The 17,471-nt window shown below is 46.5% G+C and overlaps 1 protein-coding gene across 2 annotated transcripts in view; it reads left to right on the top strand.

The window, feature by feature from the left end:
* PEPD (peptidase D) overlaps positions 1–14,207 on the top strand; it is a 252,054-nt gene extending 237,847 nt beyond the window's left edge. For both annotated transcript variants that reach the window (XM_084812216.1, XM_084812217.1), the window contains exons 13-15: positions 4,479–4,663; positions 5,867–6,058; positions 13,668–14,207. In XM_084812216.1, coding sequence (XP_084668342.1) covers positions 4,479–4,663; positions 5,867–6,058; positions 13,668–13,817 — 527 coding nt within the window. In that variant the 3' untranslated portion in view covers positions 13,818–14,207. The remainder of the gene's footprint in view (positions 1–4,478; positions 4,664–5,866; positions 6,059–13,667) is intronic.
* Positions 14,208–17,471: the final 3,264 nt, after the last annotated feature.

Genomic DNA, 17,471 nt, shown 5'->3' with positions numbered 1-17,471 from the left:
TAGTTTCATTAAGGAAGCACTAATTTCCTGCAGCGACTGGCACAATAGATCTGGGGGGTGCAAGTGTTGCTGCTGCTTTCCGTGGTGTAGGCCAATTTGGCGGTGCTACCGTTTGGCTTCCTATGGCAGTATCTGAAAGCAGCTTGAACTTCTCTTTTCAGCCCACCTTTAACTCATGGAAGGTGTGGCTACAACTGCAGTCTTAAGTTATGGTTGTGAGTCTCCAATGCTGCTTAAAAAGTGAATCTGAAAGAAAAGCAGAATGGCGCAGCCTGTGTAAATTCAGCAAACCGGCGACTTCCTCCGATGCTGCTTCTGGCTCCTGCTGCTAATAAATTACATTATTTCTCATCCACTGTAAGCCACAAGCAGAATTGTAATCCACTTTCCACAGCATTAGGGACATTGCACTTTTTCTCTATGTTCATCCTGCTATGTTCCGTCCACACCAGTGGACGTAACATAGCCGCTGTGGGTGGGTAAGGGGAAGCCCTAATTCAGACCTGAGCAGCCATTTTGGGGGGGGGGATCTGAGCACCCCCTTAATTTCAGTATTTATTTAGAGCTAAGTGCATATTCATTTGAGCATGATTTTCCATTACTTCCCATGCAGTGTCAAAAAACAGAGGGTTAACATTTTGTTTTAATCCAGAAGTGTAGATTGGAAGGATTTAATGGGGTGGGTGGGGTGACTGGACAGTTTTTATTTTAAATTAGCATTATAGTGTTTTAGCTCTATAATATTCTTACATTAAGCAGTATTTTGCTAATATTTTTAGAATTAAAAAAGTATAGCCAGGAGAGCATTTTACTGCTAATTGAAGGATAGTTTCGTAGTAGTAGTAGTAATGGGTTATAGAATGGTGCCTACCACAAAAGATATATAGAATACGTGCAGAGCTGTGATAGGTTCACTGGCCTGATACGTCACTGCCCAAGTCGAAGCCGTGCCTCTTTCAAAGGCTGGAAGAGTACCGCTTAGGGAGTCTGCACCTGTGGAGATCACACTACTCTTTCATTCTACTACTGAAAGAGTCGTCCTTGCAGCCACAAGGGCTAGGAACTTGGTTTGTTTGCTTGGTTTTTAAAGAGAGCTGAGGTTTGGGGGAAGCTGAATTCTCTGCCCAGCCCCAGGTCTTGCATCTTTCCCTGGGTGCCTGCAAAATCACAGCACATGTGTGCAGCCCTGTCCTTGGCACACTAACGGTGCAGCCCTATGGATTGCGCCCCCCACTAGACAGAAGCCTCTGATCTGGGAGGCTTCCAAAAATCCTGTGACCTGCCAGGCTGCTGCTGGCAGGGCAGGAGGAGTGACAGGTGATTTCGCCTCTCAGTTCTCTTCCAAAACCACCCACCTACACAGGCCTCTGAGCTTGTCTTGATCACTTACTGGTGGTGTGCAGGGACAAGCAAAGGAGAAGCCTTAGGATTCTGTGGATCCTGGCCTCTCCTCTTCCCCGCCAACCCAAATGCCCCCTCTTCGACCTCTGTGAGGTCATCTGTGGTCGCTGTTGCAACCTCAGTAAGGAGACACCGCAATTCTTTTCATGGCAGCTGCAAGAGGCGAGGGAGGGATCCAAGGTCAGATCCCCCTCCAGAGGTTGTATCAGTGTCTATGGCCTCAGGAGGGGGAAATCAAAATATCCTATGGTCCCTGGGATGCTCTCCAGGGACCATATGACTGTACCCTGTATCTACCAAATAAACAATCATACAGCCTTCATTCAGCTCTATAGGCCCAATCCAGAAGCTGTGTGTGTGGGGGGAGAAGGGTGGAATGTGGCTCTGAAGCTGTGCGTGCAGGTGCCAGCACGGGGACTGATTTATCCATGTGGCTGCCACTTACACATTTCACTGCTGCCATGTGAAGTCCTCACCATGCAGAGCTGTTTTTTCAGGGCTGCCTTGTGGCACTCGGAGGTGTCAGAACTGGCCAGGAGCTCTTGCTTAAACACAGGCGTTTGGATACACGTCATTATCAGAGGCTGCTTTGTTGCCACGGGGCGCCCGATGTTGTCTCTGCCTCTTGAAATGAATGCACAGGAGTGCTATGTGTTCATGCTAGCCTCTGCGGAACTTTGTTCTCAGCCAAGCTGTGCAAGAAGGCCTTATCAGCCTGAGGTCATCCGAGCTGCCCATACAAACTGGTTTCAACTGGTATGCAAACCTCCTTGAGATGTTCGTATTTGGGTAAGATGGTAATGTCGAACAGATGTGATGCCTACACAGCATGCACAAAGGAGGATATTCTGCTACTGGCCTTTCTTCCAGAGACATGTGACAAGGGTCGATTTTTATTGGTGCTGAGCTATGGGAGTATTCCTCCCTTCTTAAGCTTTCAGCACATTTTGTTTTAAAAAACAAAGGGTTACTCCATCCCCCAAAGCTGTGTCCTTCACTGAGGGAGGTAAAGCACACTTAAATTTGGAGGGCCTTTTGGATTCGAAAACTGCTGACTCTTCCATGAGCATGCCAAATCTGAACAAAGAAAAATGACAGCTGCTTAAACCTTAGTCCCAGTTACCTTAGTTTGGCAGCTGGCCTGTTGGGGATGACTCAGTCCCCTTGGTAAAAGGAATGATGGATGCTTCTAAGCTGGGGCTGCCACTGGTGAGAAAGAGCCGTCCACGGTAATGGAGCCGTGGAGTGCACAGAACAAAGTGAAGTAATGTGATTCGTGTCACCAGAATGTCTTTACCACAAAAAAAAAAAAGTTCACCAACAGATGTTTAGGGTGGGGAACCTTTTTCAACCCGAGGGCCAAATGGCAAAATGAGATCTGTGGGCGGGGCCAAATGTGATCATTACCATTTTAGGTCTACTCAGAAGTAAGGAGGACTGAATCACTAAGCAGCATTTTCAAATCACATCCCAAATGCCAAGCCTCTGCATGTCTACTCACAAATATGCAGGTCTGCCTGCCTGCACGGTGCATATTGCAGTTCTGTGCAACTGTCTCCTGCCTGTAAAATACACGCACTATGTTGCTGTAGCTCTGAGAATTTCTTAAATTGTCAGTTAGCTGGATAAAAGCAGGGTTTTTATGTGGGCTACTGCAGGAAAGATGTGCATGTAGATGTGTGGGCAACTTGTGGCCCTCCAGATATTTTGGCCTACAGCTGTCATCAGCCCTGGCCAACATAGCAATGGTGTGGGGTGATGGGAGTTCTAGGCCAAAACATCTGGAGGGCCACAAATTGCCCACCCCTATTTTAAAGAAATAAGGTGGACTTACAGATGACCATTTTTACTGCACATTTGCACTGAATGCATGGCAGAATTCTCTGTACTGCTTGGCAGGATGATACAGCTGGCAAAGTTATCCTGGAACTCATCCTGCTGTATGTCTGTCATCAACATGGGCTCAAAATCATGGAGAGCTGAAAAGGAGAGGGGAATCTCCATTAGTTTGGGTAGTCTTGAGACAAATCAAGCCCATGATGGGTGGGTTTTTTATTTTTAAAAAATTATATCCTGCCTTTTTCCACTTTAAAAAATCTTCAAAATACAATATTAAAACATAACAAAAATGACATTAGTTTTATGGATTCGACTGTGCGAAGGGGGGGGGTTAGTGGGACAATGGGGAGGAAGATATTTGTGTTGCCTGCTGGAGGGTATACTTTTTGATAGAGAGGGGAGCTGCTCCTCCTAAAATGAGAGCAAGCAAATAGAGAAATTGACTAGAGAAAGGATGTAGGATTTCTGGATTCCCTTGCATGAGGTGGGAGACAAGCTTAAAGAGAAAAGTGTCTCTGGGTAGCGGGGCCGGGGGAGCATGTGAGGAAGGGCTTCATGAAATTGTGAACTTTTTAGGGACAGTGAATTACAAGAATAATGGTTAAAATTCGTTTGTTTTCTCTTCCCTCTAATGTCTAAGGATTGGGAGGGGGAACTATTAATGTCCACGTTGCATTTGTTAAGTCATTTGATTTGCACTTTTGTATGCTTGTGTCCCTTTCTTCAGGGAATGTAAGGCAATACTTGTGAAATGTATCCTATTTTCCTCTCTCAAAACCCTGTGAGGTAAATTAAGCTGAAAAGATTGTGACTGGCCTGACCTTTAGGGCACAGTGGGGATTTGAAACCAATTCTCCCCATTCCAGCACCAACATAGAAATAGAGCTGTAGTTCCCAAATTGGGTGTCAGACACAGTCGCAGACCTCTTTACTATGATTGTACAGTGATATTAAAGATGGACATCCTTAAGGCTGATTTGGCTGTTGTGTTGAACATTTAAAGCAAAGGCATCCAGTGCCAATTTAAAAAAGATTATTACTTCTGTTCGTCTGTACAGTCATTTTTAAAATTTGAAATATCATTTGTAATAACACGAAAGCAATTACCTTTTTGTCTTTGAAAATTAAGCCAGGGCAGGTGGGCATGCTGTTTATCTCTTTTTAAAAAATGTATGTATATATTTAATAAAAACATCCAAATAGCAGCCAACGGGCCGTTGCTTTCTGCTCTCCCCAAGGGGTTGCCTGGCCTGACATGCATCGGCTGGCAGACCGAGTCCATCTGGAAGAGCTCTCGAAAATTGGCATCCTCCAAGGCAGTGTTGACGACATGGCAAAGGTTCATCTGGGTGCATTATTCATGCCGCATGGGCTCGGACACTTCCTTGGAATTGACGTGCATGATGTGGGCGGCTACCCAGAGGTCAGTCTCAGAATATTCCCCATGGTCCCAGCTCACCCACTGGGCATTTGGTCTCTGATTGCAAAACAGAATCAAAAGGACCAAACCCACGCTCCTCGTGTGCCTCTCAGAACCAAATGCTTCCACAGACCCTCCCGCCATCTCTGCACAGTTTCGGTGGGTTGTTTATTTTTCAAAGTTTATTTACCACTCAGCCAGTCTTAGCCATCTCTCAAAGCAGCTTTAAAATTCGTAAACCAGCAACATCAAATTTGAACATTTTTATCTTAACCTCCCACCTTAAAACTATATCAATTTAGTCTGGGGCAAACTAAGGAGGGCAGGAAACCCTAAAGCCTTCCTGAAGAAGAGAGCTACACCAGAGTCTTGAAAGTTGCAGGAGAGTCCAACCCAACAGACTTCTCAGGGGAGGGAGTTCTAATGGGGGGACTGGGGGACGTTACAAAGCCCTGGATCATACAGCCACCACCCATGCCTCCACAAATGAAGGCATGCAGAGTCTCACAGATCTATAGCTCAGGGGTGTTGAACCTCTTTCAGTTTTAGATAAGCATTGGGGACCATTCCAGTGGTGGGTGGGACCAACAGTAAAAGGGGCAGGGCCAAAAATAGCACCGTTGTTTAGCTGAAACCTCTTCCTGCCAGTAACTAAGCCTTAGGAGAGGCATTTCAGCCTTTTGGAATGGGAAAAAGCTGAGAAACCACCAAATGACTGGCCGTTTGGGGAAAAGGAGTGGGATGGGGGAAAGGGGCACAGTCCTCTGTGGAACCTTGGAGGGGCAGATTGCGACCCCAGGAGGACTGAATGTGGCCCACGAGCCTGAGGTTCTGCACTTCTGAGACCTGAAGAGTTGGCCTTTTGCATGCAGGTTGGCTCACTCGTTAGGGTCAGCTGGATAGGAGGTGAGGGCAAGCATTGCTTCGAATAATACAGTCCCCCTTCTGAAGGGAGCGATTCCGCCAGTTCCCGTGCGTGAGCCAAGATGCGTGCTGAAGGCCGGGGTTTTTGGCTCGGCAGAAGAACGGTGAGCTCTCAAATTGCATGGTGACAATCCATGGGACTGCCCTGAACTGAAGTCTTCTCCTCTTTCAGGATCAGGTTGGGAATAGGCATTTCAGAGGGAAACTCCAAAGTCTCTAAGGCGTGTGGGGAATGGGCCATGCGCGGAGTTGCTGGAACCCTTTTCCCCTTCCCTTTTCCAGGGCGTAGAACGCATTGACCTGCCGGGGCTCCGGAGTCTGCGAACTGCCCGCATCCTTGTCCAGGGAATGGTGCTGACGGTTGAGCCTGGCATCTACTTCATTGACCACCTCCTGGACGAGGCCCTGGCCAACCCCGCCCAGGCTTGCTTCATCAACAGCGAAGTCCTTGCACGCTTCCGAGGCTTTGGTGGGGTGAGTAACCTGCTTAGCTGTGCTTGTGTCCAATTTCAGCCTTGTGATGGAGAGAAAGCTGTACACGTGGCAGCATTCACAGCTTTGCATTTAGGAACTTTGCATTTATGAAGACTTGCATTCGAAACCTTGCACGTGCCTAATCTCAGTGAAGTTTAAATGAGCCCATAAGGTAGGCCAGTATTATTATTATCTTCCCCGTTTTGCAGATACGGGGCTGACGCTGAAGGAGAGAACAGTTGCCTAAAGCCACCTAGTGAATTTATAGCCAAGGTGAGATTTGAACTGGAGACTTGCAGACTTGTAGCTCAGCCTCTGATCTACTATGCCCCACCCCCTGAATCTAGCGGGGAGAGGAACCAGTGTTCGGAGAGAACAGCTGGGATTCCCACCCAATCAGGAAGACGAGCCACTCGCTAAGAGGATGCTCCACACTCCTACAGCTGGCACCTCGGTCGGGGAGTCTTCACTGAATGCAAGCGCCATCCCAGCTGGGGAATGCCCGTGCAGTGAAGCTGGGTCCCCAGTCCCCAGGATTAAAATTGTATCTAAAAAGGTCAGGATAATGGCCTTTGCCTGGGGCTGAAAGGACAATGAGATGAGTGCCATGCAGACCTCTCTGGGAAAAGCTTTCCAGAACTGCTGCCACTGAGAAGGCCCTCTCTCTGGTAGCCACCCACGCACCCACCTCCCCTCAGATGGCAGGGCCACAGGAGTAGGTTCCAGCAGAGACAGACAGGCGCAAGTGCCCTGGCCCTAAGCCAAGAAGATCTCTCAAGGGCCAACCCAGCAATTTGAATTAGGCCTAGAAACTAACTGGCAGCCAGTGCGGTTGTAGGCCCCTTCCAACCCTACTGTCCTATGATTCTGTGACATAGCAGAGGTGTAACCTGATCATCACACGCAGTCCCACCTGGTAACCTAGCAGCGCATCCCACACCAACTTCAGTTTCTGGACAGTCTTCAAAGGCAGCCCTGCGTAAAGTGCATGAGAGTAGTCTAACTTGGAGGTTACCAGAACACGGATAACTGAGGACAGGCTATCTCTGTCCAAGTCGGGCTGCAGCTGGCGTATCAGTACGCTTGCCTGTAACTAAGCCTTAGGAGAGGCATTTGGACCTTTTAGAAGGGGGGAATAACTGTGCAAAAGCCAGGAAACCACCAAAGGATTTTGGGCAGGGGAGGGCGTGTGGCCATCTAGAGAACCTCTGGAGGGCTGGATTGGGATGCCAGGCAGGCAGGATTTGGCCACAGTCCTGAGGTTCAGCACCTCTTTTCTAAGTTGTTGGCCACACTTGTTGGGCCTGTCTGTCCCCCCTATGGCCCCCCCCCCAAGAATTGCTCCCTAGAACACCTCCGGCACTATCCTTTTGCTGCACATTTCAGGGGACATTTACCCACCACGACCAACCTTCTTGTTGAGAAACCCCTGGCTAGAAAGGCTCCTGGCCTGCTTTCGAAGCAACCAACATAGTGGCCCATTCATGGCCCCTCTTGCATTTTGCCACATCTATAGCAGCATTCTGTGTGATGCTGAAAGTAGAAAATCCCCCAAATCTCTTCCGGGACATTACAGGATTGGTGTATTATTTCCAGAATTGTGGCTACTACATTGATTATAGAAAGAGCTGAGAGAAAGAACAGAGCAAGGAAGGCACTGGTGCAGTGACATTGCTAGGAAGCAAAAATTGGGAAAAGCCCAGGTAAAGGAGCCATAAAGCAGGGCTGCAGAGCCTCAGACACACAGGCCAAACCCACCCCACCTGGATTCCCAGGCCAGCCCTCCTAGGTTCCCCAAATATCCACACCTCTCCCCTAACTGCCGCTAGTTTGGTGCTTGCTTTTCTCCATTCTGAACTGTTGAAATGCCTCTCCTAGGGCTTGGTTTCTGGCAGTAGGAACTTTCAGCTACAATATGCTGGTGTTTGGGGCATTTTGGTCCCACTCCCTTCGTATTTGGCTCCACCCACTATTGGAATGTGGCCCCCAAGAGCTTCTCTGCAATTGAATTTGGCCCTCAGGTGGAAAGAGGCTGCCACAACAACCCTGCCACAAAGGGACCACGTGGGAGCAAGATTCAAACCTGGGACCTTTGGCATGCAGAGCCTGCACTATACCACTGAGCCATGGTCCTTTCCCCACAGCTGGACTGTTTGCCCCTTTTTGTGGTTGTGGACTTGCCACCATTTTCTGCAGGAGTTCTGCCCCTGCTGCCAAATGTCTACCATTTGGTCCTTGATTTAACATCCAGAATGGGAAGAAGATGCAAGCTCCTCGGTTCATCCTGCTTTGAGGCTCTCTGGGAACAGAATGTATAGGCGGGCGAAGGCTTGCGATAGACAAGCCCCCACTCCACCTCATCCCCAAATGCAACCTTGCCAGTGATAATTCAGTATCCACTGTGTCTAGAATCACCACAATGATTCCACTGTGTCAAAGTGAACGTGGAGTTTCTGCCGCCACCTTTACACATGGAAGTTTCCCTGTTCCCTGAACTGCCAGTTGTCTGAGTCATTTGGTCTTGGCTGTACACGCAGCACTTTGAAAACCCTGTATGCAGAGTATACAATCTTATCAAGCCATGTGGGACTTTACCTTCTGCTGCCGAATTCTCTCCCCGGGTTTGAGAGGTTATCTTTGCTTTGTGCTGTTTCTTTATCAATGCGTGCAAGCCAACCAGGATCCCGGGGGCTGAAAGGTGTGAGCCACCCGCCACTTCCACTGCAGCTTCTATGTCCTCGTTGGTTTTGCAGAGTCATCTGGAAGGGCTTCTGGGGAGTGGGATTTCCTATGGAGCAACACAGGCCGGGCATAGGGGCTGGCCCCCCAATGTCCCTCCAGCTGCATTGTACAGTGTGAGAGGTCAGGGTGCCCAGGCATGTGCAAGAAATCCAAGAGCTGCCCTGGGGCATCCGCCACAGCGCTGCAAGAGCTCCCGGGGCACACCGCTCAGAGCGTGCATGGCTGCATCATCATTGCTTCCCCAAGCCATTGCTTGGATAGTTGCCCTCACCGAGCAGGAGGAAGCAAGGGCAGAAGCAGCTGGAGCTGTTTGAGGCCTGTACTTTAAAAATAAAAATGAGATGCCTAGCAGAACCATAGTCAGCCATTGCGGTTAAGTTTTTCCTATCACAGTCCTTGTTAGTGAATCAGTTTTATTTGCACTTTTTCAGTTATATTTCCTAAACTTAACATATGTTGAGGTCTCATCCTGCCCTCAGTCTCCAGCGTGCATTGGAACAGTCCAGTTTAGAGAGATGATGGAGGATGTGAGTGTTTACCTTGTTGGTTGCTTTTGCCCTCAAGAATCCAGGAATGGGGTTACTGCTTACTGATCAGTAGGATACTCTACTGTGGGGGTGGGCGCACACACACGCACCCTCCGCAACCTGGTTTGCAGCATCGCCCCCACTTCCGGGCCATTCATGCAGCTTTTGCAGATCTCCGTTCGCCTACAAGTCCTCACAACTGCCCCACTTCACCAGCTTCTGCAGCTGGCCATGCTTGGCTTGTCCTTTTTTTCTTGAGGGCCAGTTTTGGTGGAAAGGCAGGGTACAAATCAAAGAAATCCTAAGTAAATTTTATGACTCCAAGAAAAACAGACAAAGGTATTAAGCATTTGAACATCAGGAAATATTTGTGCTTCTCTCTCTTTTTAAAGTCTGGGGCAAACCAGCCTGTGCTCCCTCACTGTCTGTCCTTGGTTGTTCTCCATCTCTACTGACCTCCTACCTGAGGAAGCCCACGGTGGTGGAGCGGAGGAGCTGCTCTACTGAATAATCTCACCCCTCTCATGGTGCCTTACAGCCCCCCCATTTTTCCCCCCTATAGTGCAGCCTTCCCCAACCTCCTCCTTCCAGTTGTGCTGGGCCACAACTCTCATCATTCCCAACCAGCATGGTCAGCAATGGCAATTGTAGTCCAACACATCTGGAGGGGAAGGCTGCTGTAACAGAAGAGGCATTTTAAGGACGATTGCCATGTAGGTGTGCGACCCATTTCACTTTTTCAGTTTTCCTTCTGAAAACAGCTTGGGGATTTGTTTGCATTAAAATGCTAACCATATTTCAACCATATTTACAAGTATTAACCAGAGGTCAGAGCCCTACAAGTTTTGTTTGTCTGTAAATTTATGCTGTTGTGAAACAGTATTCATGGGGCTGAGGAAGAGACTATACTTGGAGTAGCCTTTCAGAGAGCAATCCTATGGCCACTAGACACTGTCTAGATGGCCATAGGATTTTTTGGTTTCTGGAAACTGAGGTTGTTGGCCTCAGTTTCCAGAAACCACGCTCCCCGCCCCCTCATAGCCGGCACGGTTCTTTCCGCACCACCACCATCTCCACACTCATAAACGGAGCATGGAGGGGGTGAAAAGAGGGCGGCTCCGGGGTGGGGAGGAGACCACAGAAGCCACTTTAGGCAGCTTCCTATTGGGTCCCCAGGCCACTTCCCTCCCCTTCCCTGAAAACATGTGTCTAGCCATAAATGCAGGGTGGCTGGAGCCTCCGTGCTCCATCCACCCTGCATAGTATAGTTGGTAGCCTCCAAGTTCGGAGCCTACCGACTATCTCGATAGGATTGCGCCCTGAAAGAACTGACACTTGGGTTCTAGGTCAGAAGTGCCATCACCAGGCGAATGTGGAAGGCACTTTCCTTCCACTGATAGGAAAGGAAAATCCCTTTGCTGTGGCCACATCCTCTTGTGTTGATGATGTCAACTTGGCATAAGAGAGCATGGCCAATGTGAAATTTTTCCTAAGTAGTTTTAACTTCTGCACCTTGGATTAACGCCACATCTGCGATCCTCAAGTGTGGTGAAAATGGTACTTTCCAAGGTCTTATAGTTGGAGAGATAAAAAAAAGTAGGCTGGTACATTTGAAGGGAAATTAAAATATATGCAGCATTTAACTCTTTTATGAAGCCAAAATGTTATTTATGTCCCACGTTCTTAAAATATTATTTTATTTATGTATTATTACATTTCTAGCGTGCCTTTTTCCCCTCTTTCAAGGAGTCTAATACAGCTTACATGATCCCCCTCCTCTCCATTTTATCCCCTCAACAACCCTGTGTGGTGGATTAGGCAGAGAGTCAGGGACTGCCCCAAAGTCACCCAATGAGCATCAATGGCCAAGTGGGGACTAGAACTCAGATCTCCCGAGTCCCAGTCCTAACACTCCAACCATTACACCACACTGGCTCTCGTAACTTAGCACATGAATTAGTAGGGATGTGTGTGCTGATATATAAACAAAAATCCCAAATATATTCAAATACAGTGTTAGAGATGGAGTTGCAACCTGCTGGCAAAATGCGGCACGGGGGGATAAAAAACATTTCATAGAGCATTCTAAATGAGAAAATATTTCCCAAGATTTTTTTTCTTCCATTTCTTAATGAAGTAGAGCAGGAGGGTAGGGGTTTCCAATTGTATCCAGGTCTTCCCATCTGGGTGAGAGGAGTCCTTCAGTAACCTTCAGTATGCAAGAATTACTGTACATGAGGTATGTCAAATTGTGCTAGCCAAACTAAAGCTGATTGTGTAGCACTGAGCTCAGCACAAGCATTAAGCCCTCGGTGGATTCTGAAACATTTTGCACTGGTGTATCTGTCTGCAGTTTTTATACAGCCACTAAGAAGCTGTACTAGTGTTCAGTTTGCTGATACAGTTATTTCTTCTGTGGGACCAAGCCAGATTCCCTGCCAAACAGGTGGGGACTTAATTTGTAAAACTGACAATTTAATTTGCATCACTGGAGACCACCTACCAATCTTCCCAACCTGGTGCCATCCAGATGTGTTGGACTACAGCTCCCATCATTCCCAGCCAGCACCCCCATCATCTGGAAGGCACCTGGTTAGGGAAGACCATATGACTACTTCTGTTGCTTGCCTTTAGGTGCCAGTTATTTTGATTTCAGGGGGGAGGAAATGACGAGATTTGAAAAATGGCAGTGGTACAAGGGCTTGGTTCTGTCTTGCCTTTGCGAGATTAATATTCCTGTTTCTCAGATCTTGAAAAGGAAAGGGCAAGCGCTTGCAGGTTTGGACTGGACAGCTGTTAGCCTGCTTGGGTGTGAATTCTGCAAAGTTTATTTAATTCAGATCTGGAATACACTTGAATTAATATCAAATAGAGAAGATAATCAAACAGCCCTGATTATAAAGAACAGTTCTGATTATAACGATAATCAGACAAACTTTAATAGGGCTCGATGACTCACTTTGTTTGAATAAATGGATTATTTTGCAAGCAGAAGGACAAATGTTAAACTAGCATTATTTTTAGATCAAACTGGCCAGAGGTCAGAAATAATTAAAGCAACTGTATGGTGGGAGCCACTGGGGTTTGTGTTCCTTTGGATTTGACACTTGGCTAAAATTGCTTTTATTGCAGCTTAGAGACTTACTAGCACGTTTCTGATAAGATAAGGGATAATGACTGAGTCTGCATATTTAACTGGCAGAGGAGATTAGAACTGAGCAGAGAATGGCCCAGCCTTTTCTTTCACGCCCAGTGAGATTGGCAAAGATCTCAAAGGTCTTAGTAACATTATCAGCTGCTATAAGGCACCAGTTGCTAGGACTCGTGCTTAAAAAGACAAGAAAGACTCGTTAAATTTGTGACTAGAGCTCAACAGATGTATCACAGACCAGCATGAGTTGCAGGTGTGGGTAACTTGAGTTATGGTCCCCAAGCAGGGAGCATGCTGGATCTGGGTTTGGGCTATAAGTATGAACCAGTATTGTCAAGTTGTCTTCCCAACATGGTGCCGTCCAGATGTATTGGACTACAACTTGCAGAATCCCCTTGGAGGCTTCTGGATGTTGTAGTCCAACACATCTGGAGGGCACCAGGTTAGGGAAGGCTGCTGTAGGGTTTTCTCTGTGCAGCACAGGTTTTTCCAGATTGGTAGCAACTCTGCCTTAATTCAATCTCTCCATCCCTGCATGCTTGAACACTTGTTCTCACTCCTTTTTCCTTCCCAGCTGAAATAGGCGAGAGGTATAAGTTTCTTTCACGCTGATCCAGTTGGAGGGAATTTGTGCATGAATGCAGGGAGGGGCTCTGAACTTGTGCATGGGATTGTTTTCATTACTACTGATCATTAGTTTATTGGGGGGGGTCTGCGATCCCCAGCTGCTTCCCTCCTCCCCACCCCCAACAGAAAAGAACATAAGAGCCATGGTGGGTCAGACTATGGTGGGTCCATCTAGATGGTGGGTCCATCTAGATGGACCCATCTATGGTGGGTCCATCTAGATGGGTCAGATGGTGGGTCAGACTATGGTGGGTCAGACTATGGTGGGTCCATCTAGATGGTGGGTCCATCTAGTTCAGCACTCTGTTCACACAGTGGCCAACTAGATGCCTATGGAAAATCCACAAGTAGGACACGCGTGCAACAGCACCCTAAAAATATCACATGCCAGCTGTTGGTTCAAGCATTTCTTCCTGCTGGAAGGAAAAGGCCGTCGTAATGGGATTGTAGCTCACCAAGTTACGTTCTGATCAGCTGGGCCTCATCCAGTTCATGGTGTGCCCAGTAGTCCAGTGCCCACTCACCTAGAATATGCCAGTCAGGTGTGTACTTGTTTTCCCAGGTACGAATTGAGGACGACATTGCTGTGACAGCCAATGGAATGGAGCTGCTGACCTGCGTCCCTCGTACCGTGGAGGAGATTGAAATGTTCATGGCTGAAGATCAGGGCAGCACCAAATCCTTTGCTTTCAACTCTAATCAAAAGCCTTAACTATTACGATGTTGTATTCCCTCTCATGGGCATGGGGGCATTTAAGTAGCATATCCAGCTCTATAAATGCCCCGTTAGGGTAATGCAGTTGCTTTATTAATACTGGAAAGTGCCATGTAAGAAATCTTGCAGCATAGATGACTGAACTAGACCTTTGCCTAACCTAACTCTACTTCTTGCGTCTTCACCAAAAGCCCTACCCTGTTGATGCAAAGGATCTTTTGGAATGATGGATATAGCCTCTGTGTAGGAGACTCTAATCTTAAGCAAATATAAAAATCAATATATTAGAAGCTATCTCTTCTGAACAACTGACACACATTAGAACTTCTGCATTCAGGTAGATCATTATGCTGGAAATAAACAAATGAATAAAAGTGTTGCCTTAAATATCAGTTTCTCCTATTTTTCTGGGATTATTTCCCATTGGTTCCCCCCCGCCCCCCCTGGAAGGGCTGTGTCGCCATCCATTTATTTTGGGGGTAACCCTACTGAGATCGATGAAGCTAGTTGAGGACTTCATCTGTGGTCCTCTCACTGGAGACATGGGGACTAATGAGAGATCTGCTGCTTTGAGGTTTGAGCCTCTGGACATTGTGGGGCAAGTTAGCCTTTGACGTTGGGGCAGTAGCTCCTCTGGCAACCAGGCAGGGCCACTGGCAAGACAGGATACTACTAGGCGAGACCTCAGACCCAACAGTCTGGCTAGCAGTAAGCAGACACTTTGGCTGATCTCGTCTGAGCTTTTAGCGCCCATGCAGCAATTTTAAAAATCCCCCTTCCACACCCTTTTCCATCCTTAGCCAGGGAAACTGGAAGCACTGCATTCATTCCGGCAGCAGGGAGGCGTAATCTACGAGACCAGCTTCTCTCTTGAATGGCTTCCCCCACGGCCTACTGGGGGAAAATGGAACAAATCGACAGGAACACTGTAGCCCCATGACCATTCAGCTTTTCTCCCCACCTTCAGGGCAGGAGCAAGAATGGCAAGGAGATACACCGAGCAGGCCAGACCGATTAACTCTAGCCTAGCAGCTGCCGGTGTTCTCTCCTCCCCACCTTTAGGCCAGGAGAGTAAAAAGGAGACAGAGGTGCGGCCTCAGCCAGGCAGCTCTGCCAGCGCACCACTAGTCTCCCTCTCTACAAAGCTTGCCTCTACAAAGCTTTGCCTCCTACAAAGCTTGCCTACAAAGCAGCTGCCAGACCCCTTCCTGCACTGAGCTAGCAACATGACTGCGAGGAAAAGACTTTGAGCTTTCTAGGTGGGCGGGCAGCAGAAGCAGGAAAAAACAAGCCTCTCCAGTCAGTATCAGGCTGAGGACACATACAAAAAAGAAATCTGAGATCTCATTTGTGTAGCATCCACTCCTTCAGGAGGCAGCTTAGCCTGCTCCTTCTGTTGGAAAGATTTATGCAGCTTCCTCGGATCTCAGTCGCCCCACCCCCCTGGCCCTATTAGCCTGCAGGTCCTAGCAACTGCCCCACTCTACCAATTTCTGCAGCTGACCATACTTGGCTTGTGCCTTTTTTTTCTTTTAGTTGTAGATGCCAGGAAAATCAGAGAAGGGAAAAGCATCGTAGTCCAATGCTCCTGTAGTCTCTTCTCTCCCACCCACCACTGCAAGCAGAATGGAGCTTCCACAGACAATCTCTCTGAATCTGGTCAAGCTTCTCACCTTGAGGGAGAACTTTACAAGGAAGACTGCAGAACAAGAGCGCCTATTTGGAACTCCTCAAAGTCCTTCAGGTCTTGGAACTGCAAGACAATCAGAAGGAAGTCAAGAGCTCAAGAAGGCAATAAAGGCAGCTGAAGCCATCTTCCATTCCCCTGCCTGAGGTTTTTGAGATTATCCAAAGGAATGGGCAGTACCCACAGGCAGTTCAGACTGAAAGATGTGGAAGTAACAACTAAAATAGCAAATGAATTAAACATATTGAGATGTGACTCAATATGTATTCAAGTATTCAAAATTCCCAAATGGGAATCTAGTAAAGCATTTGTACTAAAGCACCCATTCATGGCCAATTTAAGTATTCCCGCTCATTTAAAAAGAGAAGAAGTAAGAAAGCAGTACATGGAGATCGAAGAATGTAAGAAAAAGTAAATCAAAAGAGTTTGACACAACTGACCATTGCGAAAGAGAAAATGGATATATTGGACTTGTACAAGACATAAACAAATGACATACAAAACAAACACTTGAGTATGAAAATAAAAATAGTAAGATATTAGCAACAAACTAAGAAGCAAAACAAGACAAAATGTTGAGAACCACATTTCTCTTGAACCCTTAGCAACAGTGATATGACAGGAACACCAGATTAAAGGAGTTGAAATGGAACAAATTATGTTTGTTTGCTGCTGATATACCTATAAATATGAAAGATATAGTTTCCTCAGCAGCTGAACAAGTTAATTCAAAATTATGGGGAAATAACTGGTTTCAAAATAATCAACACAGCCAAACTTTTCTGTTGTAACACATGTCTGTGGAAAAAATGCAGAATCCCCTCCCCGCCTCACTATATACCGATAAAATAATTTTTAAGCAGATAAAAATCAGATTTAAGAGCTAACAGATACTGAAAACCTGGTGTTATCAGATGGAAGGGAATTATCAATAATATGTGATACTACAGAATGACCAAGGCAATAATATATATTTAAAAATGAAATATAAAAGAGACATTTTAGAGAATGTATGGCGTTCTCTAAAAGAATCATTTTTTGTAACAAATAGCAATTAAAGAGAATTATTTTAAAATGGCCATATTTAACTGCTTGGAATATGAAATACATATAGCGAAGGAATGGAAAGTGTTGAAGCAACATATTATGGGAATTTTTTTCAGTATGTGGTAGGGGTGTGGGAAGGAGTATGGGTATTGGAGAGTAGTGCAGTAGTTAATTTGGTAGTGGATACAATTGTATTTAATTACATTTTGTTTAAATATTAGTACCTACAGATAACCAAGTACAAGATTTATGTATTCTTACAATTGCCAAAACTGAATATGCAAAAATTTGGAAGTAACAAAACAGCTGAGTCTTGCTTGGTTCAAAGAAAATTATGGAAGCATGTGGAAATGTTTAGGTTGAAAGCAGTTCTGAGAAATATATATAATATAAACAGATCCTGAAAATTTGAGAACTAATGATTGAGGGTGGAATCCAACCACCCTTATTGACCACCCTGAACAACCCATCATTTGTTGTTCGGGGTGGTTAATAAGGGTGGTTGGATTCTCAAGGTAACTTGTTCAAAAAAATAAGCCACACAGCATGGTTAACAAGCCATGCAGAAAATGTCCTAGATTCAGACAACACCCTAACCCATGGTTCAATAACCCACACTCAACCTTCTGAGTGTGGGTTTGCATGTTGTGTGAACCCAGTCAATGCTTTCTCCTTTTTTGATCTTGCATCAGCTTTGATGTGTGGAGGTTCTCATATGCTACACAGGATTTCTTGTATGCTCAGAAGGGTGATCCGTTAACCAGCACCTCCATCCAACTATAGTTTCACTGGTACTGAATCTTGCCATCAACTGCTTTAGCTAGCTGAAAGCACTCAGGCTTCTGATGTTTTATCCCTCTGTAGGGAGAGATTTCCACCAAGACCCTTTTGTAGTTTTACAGAAGTACAAGTCAGCA

Source organism: Heloderma suspectum, chromosome 8, assembly GCF_057233095.1.
Source record: "Heloderma suspectum isolate Gila_16-S chromosome 8, 16-S_ref, whole genome shotgun sequence".
NCBI classification, from domain to species: Eukaryota; Metazoa; Chordata; class Lepidosauria; order Squamata; family Helodermatidae; genus Heloderma; species Heloderma suspectum.
The sequence above is the reverse complement of the archived record's forward strand: the minus strand, read 5'-3'. Positions and strand labels throughout refer to the sequence as shown.